Raw genomic sequence first — 22,720 nt, forward strand, 5'->3', positions numbered from 1 at the left:
GCTGACACTAAACACATGCTTAATTTGTAAATTATGTCTCAGTGTTGGAGTGTACCCTTGACTAGCCGTAATAGAAATCGTTTGAAGTAATTTTTTTACTTTTGATACTTAAGTATATTTTTGCAATTACATTTACTTTTATAATTAAGTATATTTAAAATCAAATTATTTTAGAATTTTACTCAATTAGTATTTTACTGGGTGACTTTCACTTTTTATATTAATGCATCTTTACTTTTACTCAAGTATGACAATTGGGTACTTTTTCCACCACTGTCCATATGCAGATTTGCTGCCTCCCACAATGTATCAATGCTAGTCACTTTGCATATGGTCGGGTTTACGAGACTATGAAAACCGCGGGATTAAAATCATCGAATATAGCCAAATCGAGGCTCTGCATACCAAAAACTAAACGTTCCACATTCCGTTGGGTTCCTGCTTCAGTGTTCTCGCGATACGTGTTTTTCAAAAAACAGCTGACTGACATATCTGGATTTACGGGGTAGAGCTAGGGATCCTGTATTTATTTTAGCCCAAGGTAGCTAATTTAGCTAGAGTTCATTTTACACCACTTCATAACACACGTGTCGTGCAGAGGGAAAATATGGCAGAAACTGATCCAAAGTCAGTTCAGGACCTTACCAATGTGGTGAGTATATGACATTGAAGCTAGCTACATTAGCTAGCCAGCCAACATTCACCCAGGCCTGGTGAATGGATATGTTTCGATTTACATTAGCCGATCATTTCAATAGCCTATGTAACTTAGTTAGCTAAGAAATTGGATCGTACGAAATGACTGTAAATGTAGAGTATCAAACTCTATAACAGTAAGAAAATATCATTGCTCCAACTTCTGTAGTGCCAAAGATGTATTTTATAACTAACCCAAGATAGACCACAGTCTGTTGGCAGAACAAGCAAAGAGGTGGGCAGACCCAAGCACGATTTACCGATATCCTATTGGCGCGTTCTAGAACGTATTTGCATACGTCATTAGGGAAAGAATACCCTGTGAAGTGCGGGTTGGCAATAATTACATTCGCTCTTGCACTCTTACTAAACACCGCAATTTTTTAAAACTTATGCAAAGGGTAAAGTCTACAAAACATAATCTACTATATTCGTAACATATTGTAGTTGGTAACAAATCTGTATTGAGATCAAATGTTTAATTGATGATTTGCAGAATGTCGGCCAAATCCATCTCGCGCCATCTTCTCCCATTGCTGGCCACTGGGCTCCCTTTCATCACCATATTTGGTGGGGTGGAAATGCCAACCGGATGTTTCAGATTCATACATCCAGTGAAACATCTGGCTCATTGTTCTATCTGTGGTAGTTCTGTAGCTACATCTCCCATAATCTAGACTTCACTGACTGAAAAGGGAACGCCTTCTCTTTTTATCCTTGATCATGCTCTGTATAGCTTGCTTATATACATAAATAAACAAACATTATATTAAAAAGGCCAATACATTTTGATGTGGTTTGAATCCTGCTAAATTAAAGTTTACAAAATTATTCTGAATTGACCACAAACTATCTTTGCTGTATTTTTTTCTCTGCTTTCTCCCCCCCACCCACCCCTTTCTTTATTTCTATCCTCCAGTTTGCCTTTTGGATTTTCATAAATTGCTTGCAAGATGGGTCACATTTGGTAATTGAACACAATAGATCATATCAGCCTGTGTAATGATACACCTGTTACTGCTCTCTAAAAGGTCCAGACGCTGCTGCAACAGATGCAGGATAAGTTCCAGACCATGTCAGACCAGATCATCGGAAGAAATATCCTCAACATTTTTAGGTAACTTGGTATGGGCCTAGATCTTTCAAGTCATTATACATCTTTTATAAATGGGGGTGTCATACAGTCACACCCCCATTAGTTCATTTCCAAACATAATGGTCTTTAGTCCAATTTGATGTTTATTCTACATAAGCTAATTTGTCAAAGATTTCTGATAGCACTTTATATTACAGCACAGAAAGAAGCAGTAATAACTTTGTTATAGTATAGTAGTGCATAGGAATACATTAGATATGTCTTACCAGTTGGAGTCAGAATCTTGGCTGGGGAGTGTCTGTTAGTGATCATCATTAATGTTATAATGGAGAGGTATTCCAGCCAGCACATCCCATCCGTCAGCGTTATCCACAAGTCCATTTTGGGCTAGCCCATTGTCTTCCTTAAACATGTTCACTTGATGAGATGAGCACCCGCATCGATGACCTGGAGAAGAACATTGCTGACCTCATGACCCAGGCAGGCGTGGAGGAGATCGAGGGGGTCAAAGAACCGCAAGTCAAAGAAGGACAAGGGTCATGAAGGTAATCTAACGGCACTTTACTAAATGTTTTCTATATCTGTATGATACTCATCAGTCCCCGGTTCAAATGTTTAAGATATGAGTGCATCGGTCTGCGGACCCCAAAAAGATCAAAATGAGGCATGCATTGGTCAGAAAATCTATTCAAATATTACGAATTGCTGGTTCACTGAAAACATTCTCATATTACTTTCTACCTTATCTTTTGTGACAAATGATGTGTCCTCTCCTTCACTGTTAAACTAAGCATGTAACTGTGTTGACAGTCATTGATCTACAAGTAATTTTGCATGCCGAACAACCCCAGGCAATATCAGTAGCCTAGTCAAACTGCGCAATGTGCGCAGCTTCACGTGTTGACCACCGAGGTAGGCCCCTTATCTTGCACATCTGTGTGCCTTCAGAGTAAAAAAAAAAATGCTTGTGAAATATTTGGCATTATTAGTTGAGTGACAACCAATGTAATTGCTAGTTTATTGTTATCAAATGTACTGTTGAAAATAGTGTTTTACCAGATTAAAACTAAGCTACCGGAGACACAACTAATCTGGCTAATAGCCTACCTGCTGATCGGGGCATAGCCTACATTAGATTTTATTTAGATTGTTCAGGTTCACCATCAGCAATAGTTTTGGTAGTTTTGCTTTAAGCAATCAGTGTATATGGTCAAGTTTAGATATGCAGGGTTGGTTGATAATTTCATAACGAGGACAGCAATCACTTTTGTAAACCGCACTGCATGGTCGAAGCAAGGAAAATAAAAATGACTAGTTAATTAGTGGGTGATGATGATTTCAGATCAAAAGTGTGGCCAAAAAGTAGCTTACTATACCATTGCTTCCCCCAATCTGAGCGCCATACAGCCGCTGTTTTGTAAGCTCTGACCCAAATGTACTATTTTGTGATTCCTTTGTCATTTAAACTCAGCAAAAAAAGACTGTCACTGTCAACTGTGTTTATTTTCAGCAAACTTAACATGTGTAAATATTTGTATGCACATAACAAGAGTCAATAACTGAGACATAAACTGAACAAGTTCCACAGATGTGACTAACAGAAATGGAATAATGTGTCCCTGAACAGAGGTGGGGTCAAAATCAAAAGTAACAGTCAGTATCTGGTGTGGCCACCAGCTGCATTAAGTACTGCAGTGCATCTCCTCCTCATGGACTGCACCAGATTTGTCAGTTCTTGCTGTGAAATGTTATCCCACTCTTCCACCAAGGCACCTGCAAGTTCCCGGACATTTCTGGGGGAAATGGCTCTAGCCCTCACCCTCCGATCCAACAGGTCCCAGACGTGCTCAATGGGATTGAGATCCGGGCTCTTCGTTGGCCATGGCAGAACACGCACAGAACGAGCAGTATGGCTGGTGGCATTGTCATGCTGAAGGGTCATGTCAGGAGGAGCCTGCAGGAAGGGTACCACATGAGGGAGGAGGATGTCTTCCCTGTTAACGCACAGCGTTGAGATTGCCTGCAATGACAACAAGCTCAGTCCGTTGATGCTGTGACACACCGCCCCAGACCATGACGGATCCTCCACCTCCAAATCGATCCCGCTCCAGAGTACAGGCCTTAGTGTAACGCTCATTCCTTCGACGAAAAACGTGAATCCGACCATCACCTCTGGTGAGACAAAACCGGTGATGTCTGGTGAGGACCTGCTCTTACAACAGGCCTACAAGCCCTCAGTCCAGCCTCTCTCAGCCTATGCGGACAGTCTGAGCACTGATGGAGGGATTGTGCGTTCCTGGTGTAACTCGGGCAGTTGTTGTTGCCATCCTGTACCTGTCCCGCAGGTGTTATGTTCCGATGTACCGATCCTGTGCAGGTGTTGTTACACATGGAGTGCTGCTGCGAGGACAATCAGCTGTCCGTCATGTCTCCCAGTAGCGCTGTCTTAGGCGTCTCACAGTACGGACATTGTAATTTATTGCCCTGGCCACATCTGCAGTCCTCATGCCTCCTTGCAGCATGCCTAAGGCACGTTTACGCAGATGAGCAGGGACACTGGGCATCTTTCTTTTGGTGTTTTTCAGAGACAGTAGAAAGGCCTCTAGTGTCCTAAGTTTTCATAACTGTGACCTTAATTGCCTACCGTCTGTAAGATGTTAGTGTCTTAACGACCGTTCCACAGGTGCATCTTCATTAATAGTTTATGATTCATTGAACAAGCATGGGAAACAGTGTTTAAACCCTTTACAATGAACATCTGTGAAGTTATTTGGATTTTTACGAATTATCTTTGAAAGACAGGGTCCTGAAAAAGGGCCGTTTCTTTTTTTGCTGAGTTTGTTTTTACTTTTATTTTTTCAATGTAGCTGCTATCAATTTCTTACAATCGACAAGAACTTTTGACAATCAGATCGGAAGTTACTTACCTCAATTCCGGCTTCGACTCATCTGCCCTTGGCTCTTTCTGTAATTCCGACCCGATTTTCGGGCTACACAAGAGGAAATGCAGACGTTAGAGGCAAGAGAGGGGGATCCTGGTGAGATTAAAGTAAAGGGAGAACCGGCCACCTCTTCCCTCCATTCTACTGGCCAATGTGGATTAGGGAGAGGTTGTTGTTCCGGTCCCACACTGCCAAGTCTACCTTTCTACCAAAGGGACTCTCGAAATTGCAATATTTTCTGCTTTTCTGAAACATGGCTCTCAGACAAGATACCTGCCATTGCTATCCAACTCGATGGATTCTCCATTCACCGTGCCCCAGTGGAGTTGGGGAAATCGAGGGGGGAGGGGTTTGCCTCTTCGTCAACAACAACTGGTGTGCTGACTCAAAGCCTATGGAAGTATCGACCCCATTGTTTACGTGTCTTGGAACACCTCATGGTCAAATGCTGACCCTTTTACCTCCCGAGGGAGATTTCAGCTGTTATCGTGACTGTTGTATACATTTCACCTCAGGACAAGAAAAATAACAACTGGCACTTAAACTGTACAAGGCTATAACCAAGCAGAAAAACGTACATCCAAAGGCTGCTTTTCTGGTTGCCAGCGATTTTAATTCCACGTCATTAAGACACGTGATGCCTAACTTCCATCAACACGTCTCCCTCGCCAGTAGGGGTGATAAGTCCTAGACCACTGTTATTCTAGTCACAAGCAAGTATACAGTGGGGAGAACAAGTATTTGATACACTGCCGATTTTGCAGGTTTTCCTACTAACAAAGCATGTAGAGGTCTGTAATTTTTATCATAGGTACACTTCAACTGTGAGAGACAGAATCTAAAACAAAAATCCAGAAAATCACATTGTATGATTTTTAAGTAATTAATTTGCATTTTATTGCATGACATAAGTATTTGATCACCTGCCAACCAGTAAGAATTCCGGCTCTCACAGACCTGTTCGTTTTTCTTTAAGAAGCCCTCCTGTTCTCCACTCATTACCTTTATTAACTGCACCTGTTTGAACTCGTTACCTGTATAAAAGACACCTGTCCACACACTCAATCAAACAGACTCCAACCTCTCCACAATGGCCAAGACCAGAGAGCTGTGTAAGGACATCAGGGATAAAAATGTAGACCTGCACAAGGCTGGGATGGGCTACAGGACAATAGGCAAGCAGCTTGGTGAGAAGGCAACAACTGTTGGTGCAATTATTAGAAAATGGAAGAAGTTCAAGATGACAGTCAATCACCCTCGGTCTGGGGCTCCATGCAAGAGCTCACCTCGTGGGGCATCAATGATCATGAGGAAGGTGAGGGATCAGCCCAGAACTACACGGCAGGACCTGGTCAATGACCTGAAGAGAGCTGGGACCACAGTCTCAAAGAAAACCATTAGTAACACACTACGCCGTCATGGATTAAAATCCTGCAGCGCATGCAAGGTCCCCCTGCTCAAGCCAGCGCATGTCCAGGCCCGTCTGAAGTTTGCCAATGACCATCTGGATGATCCAGAGGAGGAATGGGAGAAGGTCATGTGGTCTGATGAGACAAAAATAGAGCTTTTTGGTCTAAACTCCACTCGCCGTGTTTGGAGGAAGAAGAAGGATGAGTACAACCCCAAGAACACCATCCCAACCGTGAAGCATGGAGGTGGAAACATCATTCTTTGGGGATGCTTTTCTGCAAAGGGGGCAGAACAACTGCACGGTATTTAGGGGAGGATGGATGGGGCCATGTATCGCGAGATCTTGGCCAACAACCTCCTTCCCTCAGTAAGAGCATTGAAGATGGGTCGTGGCTGGGTCTTCCAGCATGACAACGACCCGAAACACACAGCCAGGGCAACTAAGGAGTGGCCCCGTAAGAAGCATCTCAAGGTCCTGGAGTGGCCTAGCCAGTCTCCAGACCTGAACCCAGTAGAAAATCTTTGGAGGGAGCTGAAAGTCCGTATTGCCCAGCGACAGCCCCGAAACCTGAAGGTCTGTATGGAGGAGTGGGCCAAAATCCCTGCTGCAGTGTGTGCAAACCTAGTCAAGAACTACAGGAAACGTATGATCTCTGTAATTGCAAACAAAGGTTTCTGTATCAAATATTAAGTTCTGCTTTTCTGATGTATCAAATACTTATGTCATGCAATAAAATGCAAATTAATTACTTAAAAATCATACAATGTGATTTTCTGGATTTTTGATTCCATCTCTCACAGTTGAACTGTACCTATGATAAAAATTACAGACCTCTACATGCTTTGTAAGTAGGAAAACCTGCAAAATCGGCAGTGTATCAAATACTTGTTCTCCCCACTGTACAAGGCCCTCCCTCGTCCTCCATTGAGCAAATCATATCATGACTCCGTACTCCTGCTTCCTGTTTACAAGCAGAAGCTTAAACAGGAATTACCTGTGACTCGCTCTGTTGAGAAATGGTATCCATAATCAGAGTTTATGCTACAGGACTGCTTTGCTAGCGTTGATTGGAATATGTTTCGTGACTCCGCTGATAACATCGACGAGCTAACCACATCAGTCATCGGCTTCATTAGGAAATGCATTGGCGACATTGTCCCCACAGTTAAGGTTCACTGCTTTCCCAATTAAAAGCCCTGGATTAACACAGAGGTTGGCGCTAAACTAAAGGATAGGTCTACTGCACACAGGGCTATCGCAGACAACCCTGAGGCTATGGCTGAAGACCGGAACAAGTACAATAAATACCGCAATGACCTCCGCAGAGTCATCAAACGAGCAAAAGGACAATATAGGAATAAAGTGGAATCATATTACACGCAGCGTGTGGCAGGGGCTACAATCCATTACGGATTACAAAGGACGACCCGTCCGGGATCTGCCCAAAAATGTGAGGGTAACCACCGATCCAGAAAATTGGGTGATCTAGCTCTCTGATGCCGACGCGAGTAAAGTCTAAATCAGGTCAAGGCCACAGGGTCCGATTAGTATACCAGGGCGCGTTCTCACAGCATATGCAGAACAGCTGGCAGGTATACTACATGACCAAAAGTATGTGAACACCTGCTTGTCGAACATCTTATTCCAAAATCATGGTCATATTAATATGGAGTTGTCGTCACCCCCCCCCCCCCCCCCCCCCCCCCCTTGCTGCTATAACAGCCTCCACTCTTCTGGGAAGGCTTGTGAAATATTTTTGTTTTTAAATGATCGTCCCAATAAGCTCAAACCAGATGGGATGGTGTATCGCTGCAGAATGCTGTAGTTGCCATTCTGGTTAAGTGTGCCTTGAATTCTAAATTAACCACAGACTGTGTCACCAGCAAAGTAACCCTACACCATCACACCTCCTCCATGGTGGGAACCACACATGCAGAGATCATCCGTTCACCTACTCTGCATCTCACAAAGACACAGCAGTTGGAACCAAAAATCTCACATTTGGACTCATCAGAGCAAAGGACAGATTTCCACCGTTCTATTGTCCATTGCTCGTGTGTCTTGGTCCAAGCAAATCTCTTATTGGTGTCCTTTAGTAGTGGTTTCTTAGTAGCAATTTGACCATGAAGGCCTGATTTCACACAGTCTCCTCTGAACAGTTGATGTTGAGATGTGTCTGTTACTTGAACTCTATGAAGCATATATTTGGGCAGAAATTTCTGAGGCTGGTAGCTCAATTTATTTTGGTATTTTATTAGGATCCCCATTAGCTGTTGCAAAAGCAGCAGCTACTCTTCCTGGGGTCCACACAAAACATGAAACATGACATAATACAGAACATTAATAGACAAGAACAGCTAAGGACAGAACTACATGCACTTTTTGTAAAGGCACACGTAGCCTACATATCAATCAATACATACATACATACATACATACTAGGTCAAATAGGGGTGAGACGTTGTGCCATGAGGTGTTGCTTTATCTGTTTTAACCAGGTTTGCTGTGTATTTGCGCAATATGAGATGGAAGTGAGTTCCATGCAATAATGGCTCTATATAATACTGTACGCTTTCCTGAAATTGTTCTGGATTTGGGGACTGTGAAAAGACCCTGGTGGCATGTCTGGTGGGGTAAGTGGGTGTGTGTCAGAGCTGTGTGTAAGTTGACTATGCAAACAATTTGGAATTTTCAACACAATGTTTCTTATAAACAGAAGTGATGCAGTCATTCTCCTCAACTCTTAGCCAAGAGAGACTAGCATGAATAGTATTTATATCAGCCCTCCTGATTACAATGAAGAGCATGACGTGCCGCTCTGTACTGGGCCAGCTGCAGCTTAACTAGGTCTTTCCTTGCAGCACTGGACCACACGACTGGACAATAATAACGATTAGACAAAACTAGAGCCAGCAGGACTTTGCTTTATGGAGTGTTGTGTCAATTCAGCATCTCTTTATTACAGACAGAACTCTCCCCGTCTTCACAACCATTGAATCTATATGTTTTGACCATGACAGTTTACATTCTAAGGTAATGCCAAGTAATTTAGTCTCCTTAACTTGTTCAACAGCCACACCATTCATTACCAGATTCAGCTGAGGGCTAGATCTTAGGGAATGATTTGTACCAAATACAATGCTCTTAGTTTTAGAGATGTTCAGGACTATTTTTTTCCTGGCCACCCATTCCAAAACAGATTGCAACTCTTTAAGGGTTTCAGTGACTTCATTAGCTGTGGTTGCTGATGTGAATATGGCTGAATCATCAGCATACATGGACACACATGCTTTGTTTAATGCCAGTGGCAGGTTATTGGTAAAAATAGAAAAGAGTAGAGAGCCTAGAGAGCTGCCCTGCGGTACACCACACTTTACATGTTTGACATTAGAGAAGCTTCCATTAAAGAACACCCTTTGAGTTCTATTAAATTGCTATATCGTGGATTCGGAGCTGAGGTTACAGCCATAACACAGCCATTTTTTTTCAAAAACAGGTTATGGTCAATAATATCAAAGGCTGCACTGAAATCAAGCAGTACAGCTCCCACAATCTTCCTATTATACATTTCTTTCAAACAATCATCAGTCATTTGTGTCAGTGCAGTACATGTTGAGTGCCCTTCACTATAATATAGCATGCTGAAAGTCTGTTAATTTGTTTACAGAGAAATAGCATTGTATTTGGTCAAACACAATTTTTTCTAACAGTTTGCTAAGAGCTGGCAGCAAGCTTATAGGTCTGCTGTTAGAACCAGTAAAGGCCGCTTTACCACTCTTGGGTAGCGGAATTACTTTGGCTTCCCTCCAGGTCTGAAGACAAAAACTTTCCTCTAGGCTTAGATTAAAGATATGACAGATAGGAGTGGCTATAGAGTCAGCTACCATCCTCAGTAGCTTTCCATCTAAGTTGTCAATGCCAGGAGGTTTGTCATTATTGATCGATTACAATTTTCCCCACCTCTCCCACACTAACTTTACATAATTCAAACTTGCAATGCTTTTCTTTCATTATTAGTTTTTTGTATGCATGAATACGATGAATCACTGTTCGTTGTTGGCATTTCCTGCCTAAGTTTGCCCACTTTGCCAATGAAGTAATCATAAAAATAATTGGCAACATTAAATGGTTTTGTGATGAATAAGCCATCTGATGCGTTGAATGCCTTTCTGCCCATAATTGCATTTAAAGTACAAGTTTAATCACATCAGACCAACAAATATTTTTAACATCATCCACATAAGTCGCAGCAAATTATTTTGTATGAGCTCTTATACACTATTTTAGGCCCAGCTGTTGGAACTTTGGCTTTCCTGGATATTGTGATCACTGCATCCAATGGGTATGGATACAGCTTTAGAACAAACTTCTACAGTATTAGTAAAAATGTGATCGATACATGTGGATGATCTTGTTCCTGTAGTGTTTGTAAATATATTTTATTTAACCTTTATTTAACTAGGCTTGTCAGTTAAGAACAAATTGTTATTAACAATGACGGCCTACCCTGGCCAAACCCTAAACTGGGCGACGCTGGGCCAATTGTGTGCCGCCCTATGGGACTCCCTGTCACGATCGTCGTAACATTGAAGAGAGGAGGACCAAGGCGCAGCGTGAAATGAATACATATTTAATTAACGAAGACGAAGAACACTTTACAAACTAAACAAAACAACAAACCGACGAACGTGAAGCTATATAAACAATAAGTGCAGACACAGGCAACTTAGACAGACAATCACCCACAAACTACCTAATGAATATGGCTGCCTAAATATGGTTCCCAATCAGAGACAACGATAGACAGCTGTCTCTAATTGAGAACCAATCTAGGCAACCATAGACATACATACACCTAGACTACACACTGCCCCATAAACATACAAAACCCCTAGACAATACAAAACACATACATCCCCCATGTCACACCCTGACCTAACTAAAATAATAAAGAAAACAAAGATAACTAAGGCCAGGGCGTGACAGTACCCCCCCCCCCCCCCCCAAAAGCCTGACACAGAAGGGGAGGGTCCGGGTGGGCCTTCTCACGGCGGCGGCTCGGGTGCGGGACGTGGACCCCACTCCACCATAGTCAATACCCGCTTTGGTGGCGCCTCTGGAGCGGGGACCCTTACAGCGAGTCCCGGACTGAAGACCATCCTAGAGGGCGCCACTGGACGGAGGGGCAGCTCCGGACTGAGGGGCAGCTCCGGACTGAGGGGCAGCTCCGGACTGAGGGGCAGCTCCGGACTGAGGGGCAACTCCTGACTGGCGGGCGGCTCTGGCCGCTCCTGACTGGCGGGCGGCTCTGGCGGCTCCTGACTGGCGGGCGGCTCCTGACTGGCGGGCGGCTCTGGCGGCTCCTGACTGGCGGGCGGCTCCTGACTGGCGGGCGGCTCCTGACTGGCGGGCGGCTCTGGCGGCTCCTGACTGACGTACGGCTCTGGCGGCTCCTGACTGATGGACGGCTCTGGCGGACAGACGGGCGGCTCTGACGGCTCAGGACAGACGGGCGGCTCTGACGGCTCAGGACAGACGGGCGGCTCTGACGGCTCAGGACAGACGGGCGGCTCTGACGGCTCAGGACAGACGGGCGGCTCTGACGGCTCAGGACAGACGGGCGGCTCAGACGGCGCTGGGCAGACGGGCAGCGCAGGCGGCGCTGGGCAGATGGCAGACTCTGGCCTGCTGAGGCGCACAGTAGGCCTGGTGCGTGGTGCCGGAACTGGTGGTACCGGGCTAAGGACATGCACCTCAAGGCTAGTGCGGGGAGCAGCAACAGGGCGTACAGGGCTCTGGAGACACACAGGAGGCTTGGTGCGTGGTGCTGGAACTGGTGGTACCGGGCTGGAGACACGCACCACAGGGCGAGTGCGTGGAGGAGGAACAGGGCTCTGAAGATGCACTGGAAGCCTGGTGCGTGGTGTTGGCACTGGTGGTACTGGGCTGGGGCGAGGAGGTGGCACCGGATAGACCGGCCGTGAAGGCGTACTGGAGCTCTTGAGCATCGAGCCTGCCCAACCTTACCTGGTTGAATGCTCCCCGTAGCCAGGCCAGTGCGGGGAGGTGGAATAACCCGAACTGGGCTGTGCTGGTGAACCGGGGACACCATGCATAAGGCTGGTGCCATGTACACCGGTGCGAGGAGACGCACTGGAGACCAGATGCGTTGAGCCGGCTTCATGGCACCTGGCTCGATGCCCACTCTAGCCCGGCCGATCCGAGGAGCTGGGATGTACCGCTCCGGGCTATGCACATGTACAGGAGACACCGTGCGCTCTTCTGCATAACACGGTGTCTGCCCGTACTCTCGCTCTCCACGGTAAGCACGGGGAGTTGGCGCAGGTTTCCTACCTGACTTCACCACACTCCCCGAGAGCCCCTCCCCCCCAAGACATTTTTGGGGCTGCCTCTCTGGCTTCCAGCCGCGCTTCCGTGCTGCCTCCTCATACCACCGCCTCTCGGCTTTAGCTGCCTCCAGCTCTTCACGAGGGCGGCGATATTCTCCAGGTTGTGCCCAGGGTCCTCCGCCGTCCAGAATTTCCTCCCAAGTCCATGAGTCCTGCGATCGCTGCTGCTGCCTTTTACCACGCTGCTTGGTCCTTTGTTGGTGGGTGATTCTGTCACGATCATCGTAACATTGAAGAGAGGAGGACCAAGGCGCAGCGTGAAATGAATACATATTTAATTAACGAAGACGAAGAACACTTTACAAACTAAACAAAACAACAAACCGACGAACGTGAAGCTATATAAACAATAAGTGCAGACACAGGCAACTTAGACAGACAATCACCCACAAACTACCTAATGAATATGGCTGCCTAAATATGGTTCCCAATCAGAGACAACGATAGACAGCTGTCTCTAATTGAGAACCAATCTAGGCAACCATAGACATACATACACCTAGACTACACACTGCCCCATAAACATACAAAACCCCTAGACAATACAAAACACATACATCCCCCATGTCACACCCTGACCTAACTAAAATAATAAAGAAAACAAAGATAACTAAGGCCAGGGCGTGACACTCCCAATCACAGCCAGTTGTGATACAGCATGGAATCGAACCAGGGTCTGTAGTAACGCCTCAGACTGATGCGCCACTCGGGAGCCCCAGTAGGTAGGTTGATTAATAACCTGAACCAGATTACAGGCACTGGTTACGGTAAGAAGCTTCCTCTTGAGCGGACAGCTTGATGAAAACCAGTCAATATTCAGGTCCCCAAGAAAGTAGACCTTTCTGTTTTCATCACATACACTATCAAGCATGTCACACATATTATTTAGATACTGACTGTTTGATGACCTGACTTGATGACCTCTAGCAACACCCCAAAAAAAGGCTTTAGATGTGCCAAGAGAACCTGCAACCACAACAGTTCAATAACACCTGACATAAGATCTTCTCTAAGCATTACAGGGATATGGCTCTGTGTATACATACAGCAACACCTCCGCCATAAGCATTTTGTCTTCTATAGATGTTATATCCTTGTATTGCTACTGCTGAATTATCTAAGTGAGTCTCAGAAATTGATAATACACTGCTCAAAAAAATAAAGGGAACACTTAAACAACACAATGTAACTCCAAGTCAATCACACTTCTGTGAAATCAAACTGTCCACTTAGGAAGCAACACTGATTGACAATAAATTTCACATGCTGTTGTGCAAATGGAATAGACAAAAGGTGGAAATTATAGGCAATTAGCAAGACACCCCCAAAAAAGGAGTGGTTCTGCAGGTGGTGACCACAGACCACTTCTCAGTTCCTATGCTTCCTGGCTGATGTTTTGGTCACTTTTGAATGCTGGCGGTGCTCTCACTCTAGTGGTAGCATGAGACGGAGTCTACAACCCACACAAGTGGCTCAGGTAGTGCAGTTCATCCAGGATGGCACATCAATGCGAGCTGTGGCAAAAAGGTTTGCTGTGTCTGTCAGCGTAGTGTCCAGAGCATGGAGGCGCTACCAGGAGACAGGCCAGTACATCAGGAGACGTGGAGGAGGCCGTAGGAGGGCAACAACCCAGCAGCAGGACCGCTACCTCCGCCTTTGTGCAAGGAGGTGCACTGCCAGCGCCCTGCAAAATGACCTCCAGCAGGCCACAAATGTGCATGTGTCAGCATATGGTCTCACAAGGGGTCTGAGGATCTCATCTCGGTACCTAATGGCAGTCAGGCTACCTCTGGCGAGCACATGGAGGGCTGTGCGGCCCCACAAAGAAATGCCACCCCACACCATGACTGACCCATCGCCAAACCGGTCATGCTGGAGGATGTTGAAGGCAGCAGAACGTTCTCCACGGCGTCTCCAGACTCTGTCACGTCTGTCACATGTGCTCATGTGCTCAGTGTGAACCTGCTTTCATCTGTGAAGAGCACAGGGCGCCAGTGGCGAATTTGCCAATCTTGGTGTTCTCTGGCAAATGCCAAACGTCCTGCACGGTGTTGGGCTGTAAGCACAACCCCCACCTGTGGACGTCGGGCCCTCATACCACCCTCATGGAGTCTGTTTCTGACCGTTTGAGCAGACACATGCACATTTGTGGCCTGCTGGAGGTCATTTTGCAGGGCGCTGGCAGTGCACCTCCTTGCACAAAGGCGGAGGTAGCGGTCCTGCTGCTGGGTTGTTGCCCTCCTACGGCCTCCTCCACGTCTCCTGATGTACTGGTCTGTCTCCTGGTAGCGCCTCCATGCTCTGGACACTACGCTGACAGACACAGCAAACCTTTTTGCCACAGCTCGCATTGATGTGCCATCCTGGATGAACTGCACTACCTGAGCCACTTGTGTGGGTTGTAGACTCCGTCTCATGCTACCACTAGAGTGAGAGCACCGCCAGCATTCAAAAGTGACCAAAACATCAGCCAGGAAGCATAGGAACTGAGAAGTGGTCTGTGGTCACCACCTGCAGAATCACTCCTTTTTTGGGGGTGTCTTGCTAATTGCCTATAATTTCCACCTTTTGTCTATTCCATTTGCACAACAGCATGTGAAATTTATTGTCAATCAGTGTTGCTTCCTAAATGGACAGTTTGATTTCACAGAAGTGTGATTGACTTGGAGTTACATTGTGTTGTTTAAGTGTTCCCTTTATTTTTTTGAGCAGTGTATATGAATGTTAGCAAGTTATTGATTTCATGAACCTTATTTCTAAGGCTACATATATTAATATGAGCTATTTTCAGTCCTTTCCTGGGTAGCTTATCAGAGATACACATAATGTGGAAAAGAGCAAACAAAGCAAGAGAAAAATATATAAATTTTATCAGTCCATTAATCAATTGGTGTGTGTGTTTGAGGTGGGGTTGAAGCTATTAACCCATAGGCTTGGCTGTCATCCCCTCCAGGCTTCTGGGAGGGAGGGTGGACAATGAGACTGTAAGCAATGTCCCCACGCGCTCTGCCAGCTTTCATGGCTGGGATCAGTTCTTTCCTCTTCTGGCGCACAGCTTCAGGATAGTCCTCATTGAGGAGGATATAATTTCACCTCAATCTTCCTGTGGTCCATCTTCAATTTCTCAGAGATCATTTCCCTCACTTTGTCCTCAAACTCCATCCAGGTCTCATGTGGAGATTCTACAATTACGTTCACAACCATGTGGTTCCACCTTGATTGTCCCTCAATGATTTATCTGTCATTGTTATCGTTGATTCACATATAGAACTGATGTCCTCTCTCAATGTCATCTTGCCGTTCTCCTGTTTCAACTCATTGAGCTGACTCTGGGACAACCACAAACTGTTCTTCAGGTCCTGGACCTCGTCAATTATTTTAGTAGTTGAATCCACCAGTATCTGGACAAAACACTTGAAGCTATTTTCTTGTTGTAACAACTGCTTGTAGAACTCTTTGTTCATTTAAAAGATCCTTCATGTGTGATAGACACCACTGTCCTCAGTCTATGTCATGGTAGCTAGCAACGTAGGTTACGCTGTTACTCCTCGTAGTTCCAGGAAGAGTATATGTCCTCTGCAGCAGAGGTACCTCTGGGTCTTCCTTTCCTGTGGCAGTCCTCATGAGAGCCAGCTTCATCATAGCGCTTGATAGTTTTTGCAACTGCACTTGAAGAAACTTTCAAAGTTCCTGAAATGTTCTGTATTGACTGACCTTCATTTCTTAAAATAATGATGGACTGTCGTTTCTCTTTTCTTATTTGAGCTGTTCTTGCCATTATATGGACTTGGTCTTTTACCAAATAGGGCAATCTTCTGTATACCACCCCTACCTTGTCACAACACAACTGATTGGCTCAAACGCATTAAGGAAAGTTTTATCAAGGCACACCTGTTAATTGAAATGCATTCCAGGTGACTACCTCATGAAGCTGGTTGAGAGAATGCCAATAATGCGCAAAGCTGTCATCAAGGTGGCTACTTTGAAGAATCTCAAATATATTTTGATTTGTTTAACACTTTTTTGGGTTACTACATGATTCCATATGTGTTATTTCATAGTTTTGATGTCTTCACTATTAGTCTACAATGTAGGACATATTTCAAATAAAGAAACTCTTGAATGAGTAGGTGTGTCCAAACTTTTGACTGGTACTGTCTCAGCTCAGACAGATCCAGCTCAGATTTTCATTTAGAATGAAAAATTAGTTTATGCAACAAATGTTAGTGCTTTGACCCAAATCACATCGATTCGAATTGTTTCAAACTGAATTGTATCATATTGGAGCCCATGTATCTACACTGAACAAAAATAAACACAACATGCAACATTTTCAAAGATTTTACTGAGTTACAGTTCATATAAGGAAATCAGTCAATTTGAAATAAATTCATTAGGCCTTAATCTATGGATTTCACATGAATGGGAATACAGATACAGTGTTCGGAAAGTATTCAGACCCCTTGACTTTTTCCACATTTTATTACATTATAGCCTTATTCTAAAATGGATGAAACTTTTTTTCCCCTCTCCAATCTACACACAATACCCCATAATGGCGAAGCAAAATCAGGTTTTTAGAAATGTTAGCAAATGTATTAAAAATAAAAAGCATACCTTATTTGCATAATATTCAGACCCTTTGCTATGAGACTCTGAAGTTGAGCTCAGGTGCATCCTGTTTCCATTGATCATCCTTGATGTTTCTACAACTTAATTGGAGTCCACCTGTGGTAAATTCAATTGATTGGACATGATTTGGAAAGGCACATACCTATCTTATATAAGGTCCCACAGTTCACAGTGCATGTCAGAGCAAAAATCAAGCCGTGAGGTCAAAGGAATTGTCTGTAGAGCTCTGAGACAGGATTGTATCGTGACACAGATCTGGGGAAGGGTACCAAAACATGTCTGCACCATTGAAGGTCCCCAAGAACACAGTGGCCTCCATCATACTTAAATGGAAGAAGTTTGGAACCACCAAGACTCTTCCTAGAGCTGGCCGCCCGGCCAAACTGAGCCATCGGGGGAGAAGGGCATTGGTCGCACTGACAGAGAACCCGACAGTCGCTCTGACAGAGCCCAGAGTTCCTCTGTGGAGATCGTTGTCCTTCTGGAAGGTTCTATCATCTATCATGCAGCACTCCACCAATCAGGCCTTTATGGCAGAGTGGCCAGACGGAATCCACTCCTCAGTAAAAGGCACATGACAGCCCGCTTGGAGTTGGCCAAAAGGCACCTTAAGGACTCTCAGACCATGAGAAACAAGATTCTCTAGTCTGATTAAACCAAGTTTGAACTATTTGGCCTGAATACCAAGCGTCACATCTGGAGGAAACCTGGCACCATCCCTACGGTGAAGCATGGTAGTGGCAGCATCATGCTGTGGGGATGTTTTTCAGCAGCAGGGACTGGGATGCTAGTCAAGATCGAGGGGAAAGATGAACGGAGCAAAGTACAGAGAGATCCTTGTTGAAAACCTGCTCAGGACCTCAGACTGGGGCCAAGGTTCACCTTCCAACAGGACAATAACCCTAAGCGCACACAGCCAGGACAATGCAGTAGTGGCTTCGGGACAAGTCTCTGAATGTCCTTGAGTGGCCCAGCTAAAGCCCACACTTGAACCCGATCGAACAACTCTGGAGAGACCTGAAAATAGCTGTGCAGCGACGCACCACATCCAGGTGTGCCAAGCTTGTAGCGTCATACCCAAGAAGACTCGAGGCTGTAATCCCTGCCAAAGGTGCTTCAACAAGATACTGAGTAAAAAAAATGGGGTGTGTAGATTGTTTGAAAAATAATAATAAAAAGGCTGTAACAAAATGTGGAAAGTCAATGGGTCTGAATACTTAACGAATGCACCGTATGCATCTTTGTCACACATACCTTTAAAAAAAAAGGTAGGGGCGTGGATCAGAAAATCAGTCAGTATCTGGTGTGACCACCATTTGCCTCATGCAGCGCGACACATCTCCTTTGCATTGAATTGATCAGGCGGTTTATTGTGGGCTGTGAAATGTTGTCCCACTCCTCTTCAATTACTGCGTGAAGTTGCTGGATATTGGCGGGAACTGGAACGCGCTGTCAATCCAGAGCATTCCAAACATGCTCAATGCATGTTATGTCTGAGTATGCAGGCCATGGAAGAACTGGGACATTTTCAGCTTCCAGGAATTGTGAACTGATCCTTGCAACATGGGCTGTGCATTATCATGCTGACACATGAGGTGAGGGCATTGGATGAATGGCACAACATTGGGCCTCAGGATCTTGTCACGGTATCTCTGAGCATTCAAACTCCCATCGATAAAATACAATTGTGTTCATTGCCCGTATGTTATGCCTGCACATATCATAACTACACCGCCACCATGGGGAACTCTGTTCACAACATTGACATCAGCAAACCGCTTGCCCACATGACGCCATACTGCCCTGTACCGTTGAAACAACAGGGATTCATGTGTGAAGAGCACACTTCTCCAGCATGCCAGTGGCTAACGAGGTGAGCATTTGCCCACTGAAATAAGTTACAACACTGAACTGCAGTCGGGTCAAGACCTGGTGAGGTCGACGAGCACGCAGATGAGCCTCCCTGAGATGGTTTCTGACAGTTTGTGCAGATATTCTTCACTTGTGCATACCCAGTTTCATCAGCTGTTCAGGTGGCTAGTCTCAGACGACCCCACAGGTGAAGACGACGGATGTTGAGGTCCTGGGCTCGCATGGTTACACGTGGTCTGTGGTTTTGAGGCTGGTTGGACATACTGCCAAATTCTCTAATGACATTGTTTATGGTAGAGAAAATAACATTAAATTCTCTGGTAGAATTTTCAGCAGCCAGCATGCCAATTGCACTCTCCCTCAAAACTTGAGACATCTGTGGCATTGTGTTGTGACAACTGCACATTTTAAAGTGGCCTTTTATTGTCCCCAGCACAAGGTGCACCTGTGTAATGATCATGCCGTTTAATCAGCTTCTTGATATGCCACACCTGTCAGGTGGATGGATTGTCTTGGCAAAGGAGGAATGCTCACTAACAGGGATGTAAACACATTTGTGTACAACATTATTTAGAAATAAGCTTTTTGTGCATATGGAACATTTCTGGGAACATTTATTTTTTTATTTCAGCTCATGAAACATGGGACCAACACTTTACATGTTGCATTTATATTTTTGTTCAGTGTAGAGACTTATTGTATCGTCTTGAACGTGAAAGATTCACATTCATAGTACTCACCTTCTGGCACTCATCCTTGTATCCAAGTTGGTAGTAGTCCTGCATATACAAACATTTCAGGTGAAAGAAAAGTTATAATTTAAGCTGCATAATAACCTCACTGGTGAACATCTTTGACAAATCCCATTCAGAAAGTGTCACATGGCTAGCATTCACATCCTTTACTCAAATTATAGTTTATGGCCTACCTTTTTGATGCCACATACCAATTTGAAGTTGAAATAACATTAGTTGTCCATCAATGACACATTTGATCAAAATTAATAATTCTGATTTTTTTTTAAACTTGAATTGATGGAAAGTTCTCTGTAGGTCTATAGGTAGATTATGATTGCAGTTGGAAACCGTAAACAATTCCATCAGGAAAGTTAATGTCTCCCTAAGTGTATGCTAAACCAACTATAAAACACATTTCAATTACAGGTTGCCAAGACGACAAGCTGTCAAGGACTTTCTTCAGGAGCAGCATACTCTTCCACTATAACCATGAACTATTTTGATTTAGTGTGTTGTGAAATGCTTTTTTATATTGACTATTGTAATAAAAGTAACAGTTCTAATGTAGTGACTTGAAGATGTGTTATTTGTAAATGAGTATTTCCCTCAGAAATTTTCAGCCCTATTAGTAATGGTTGATTTGAAGTATACAGTAGAAGCCAGTGATATTAGCAGCACTGTGCCAAGTGGAATGCATTCAAAATTCAACAGATTTTCTTCTATTAAAGTTATTTAATACAAACCAATCTTAGTCTCATTCTTAGACAAAACATCAATCAACATATTGGTTTTACTTGGAAGTTGCTTTGTTTTAAAAATCAGCCTGAATGCCCTGAACCTATCCTATGGGGCTCTTGCAGATGTGCCTCCTTTAATGTGTGTATCAGGATAGTGTTGCCCTAGAGCCCATCAAACTCAACTCTGGACCTCGAAGCCATTTTTTCATTGTTCCCCTCTAATCGGGGACTAATTTAGAAACCAGGTGTGTGCAATTAATGATCAGATAGAGAAGAAGAGAAAAGCAACAGGCTCCAGACCTCGTAGGAGTTGAATAACCCTGCCCTTGAGGAGATCTTGACTGAAAAACTCTCAGCTACAACAGAGGCGGCCAGCACAATCAGACCCTAACACCATGTCCCACCTGATATCTCACTACATCCACATGGGGATGTTGGCCTACTCTATAATTGGGATGATAATGATAATTTTCCTAGGACTCTTTATTCAAATGCTTATAAAAAGACTCATAATAGGACATGTTCTCCATACTTTCTATAAGATCATCTTGGTTTACCATATAACAATGGTAAAAAAAATATCAAAAAAATTAAGTGCCAACAGCATTAAAACAATTAAACTTGGAGAAACGTTATGTGAAGCGGAGTGAAGAAAGAAAGAGTTCTGTAGTTCAATATACGGGCAGGTAAAGCCTGATAGAGCATAGGATTAAACCTGCCTCCTAGTCTTTACATTTAGGTAGAACTAGAAGGTAGAGGCTGACTTAGAATGTCAAATCTGCCTCAGTCATGTCAATAGCGCAGCCAAACTTATCCCTCTGAGATTTGTTATATTTTGTCCAGAGGCACCTCCATGTTCTTACACCTATGAGGAGGGCAAAACAATGTGAAAGATTATGCACAATAATATATGAAATTCAATTGCATGTGAAGTCATTGAGGTGTCAGTGTTTGATGCACATAGTGTCATATCAGACCTGTGTGCGCCCTCACCAGGCAATGCTGATTCATGGGTCCAGGTAAGTTGAGTTTGGAGGTGCCCAGGGAAATCTGCTTGTTCTCCTGTCTGGGGCCTGATCCTCCATCTTCATAAGCTTCTTCTCACAACGCTGCACAGCCTTCTTACACTCCACCACCCTTAACACACACACAGAAAGGAGTGTTCAGTCAGGATATCGTCTTCCCTTTATGAGCAATAATATTCCGTCTGTCTGCTACCAGTAAGGGCCACTCATGCCTGCAGCTTGTCGTCTGAACTGTGAGCTTTGACCTCCTTGGACAGCTTCAGCTTACTCTTGGCCAGGGCCAACTGCTCCCTCCTGCCGTCAATCTGGAAGTATTAAATGAAGAGCGAAGACAGACTGAAGTAAATGTTAAGCTAAAATAGGACATGACAATGTATCACCACTTTTTGTCTCTATCAAATATCTGTTGATCCCTTCACCTTGGACTGGAGGTTGGCCTGATCAAAGGTCTTTGGCGGTGCCTGCTGGTGGTTACACAGAACTGCAACCGCTCGGTTGGCCTTGTAGGAGAGCAGCTTCTCTGCCGGGTTCTGTCACTGTGGAGCAACATGGGAATAAAGGAATATGAATGGTGTTAATACAGATATGTAAACAAATCAAATTATATTAGTCATATGCACTGAATACAACAGGTGTAGACCTTACAGTGAAATGCTTACTTACGAGCCCCTAACCAACAATGCAGTTTAAAAAAATATATGGATAAGAATAATAAATAAAAGTAACTAAAGAGCAGCAGTAAAATAACAATAGCGAGACTATAAAGGGGGGTACCGGTACAGAGTCAATGTGCAAGGGCACTGGTTAGTTGTGGTAATGTGTACATGTAGGTAGAGTTATTAAAGTGACAATGCATAGATGACAACAGACAGTAGCAGCTGTGTAAAAGAGGGGCGGGGGGGGCAATACAAATAGTCTTGGTAGCCATTTAATTAGGTGTTCAGGAGTCTTATGGCTTGGGAGTAGAAACTGTTTAGAAGCCTCTTGGACCTAGACTTGGCGCTCCGGTACCGCTTGCCGTGCGGTAGCAGAGAGAACAGTCTATGACTAGGGTCTCTGGAGTCTTTGACAATTTGACCTTACCCGGTAATACATGAGCTCACTGGTCATTACAAGATCGAGTGGATGGTTTTAATTCAAATCAAATTTTATTTGTCACATA

The 22,720-nt window shown here is 44.4% G+C and overlaps 1 protein-coding gene across 1 annotated transcript; it reads left to right on the plus strand.

Annotated features, from left to right (window-relative positions):
• The first annotated feature begins 443 nt into the window (after positions 1-443).
• On the plus strand, positions 444-20,542 carry LOC120053878 (heat shock factor-binding protein 1-like). The gene is made up of 4 exons (XM_039001162.1): positions 444-652; positions 1,728-1,794; positions 2,211-2,337; positions 20,223-20,542. Exons 1-3 carry the CDS (start codon positions 608-610, stop codon positions 2,333-2,335), a joined length of 237 nt encoding a protein of 78 aa, XP_038857090.1. The 5' UTR covers positions 444-607; the 3' UTR covers positions 2,336-2,337; positions 20,223-20,542.
• Positions 20,543-22,720: the final 2,178 nt, after the last annotated feature.

This window comes from Salvelinus namaycush, chromosome 9, assembly GCF_016432855.1.
Source record: "Salvelinus namaycush isolate Seneca chromosome 9, SaNama_1.0, whole genome shotgun sequence".
In the NCBI taxonomy this organism is placed as follows: Eukaryota; Metazoa; Chordata; class Actinopteri; order Salmoniformes; family Salmonidae; genus Salvelinus; species Salvelinus namaycush.

What these genes read in the sequence shown, in the direction of transcription:
- LOC120053878 (XM_039001162.1), top strand. Translation starts at nt 608, where the DNA reads ATGGCAGAAACTGATCCAAAGTCAGTTCAGGACCTTACCAATGTG. An exon ending in TTCAGGACCTTACCAATGTG is followed by an intron (nt 653 to 1,727) that starts GTGAGTATATGA and finishes GCTCTCTAAAAG; the next exon opens with GTCCAGACGCTGCTGCAACA. An exon ending in AGACCAGATCATCGGAAGAA is followed by an intron (nt 1,795 to 2,210) that starts ATATCCTCAACA and finishes AAACATGTTCAC; the next exon opens with TTGATGAGATGAGCACCCGC.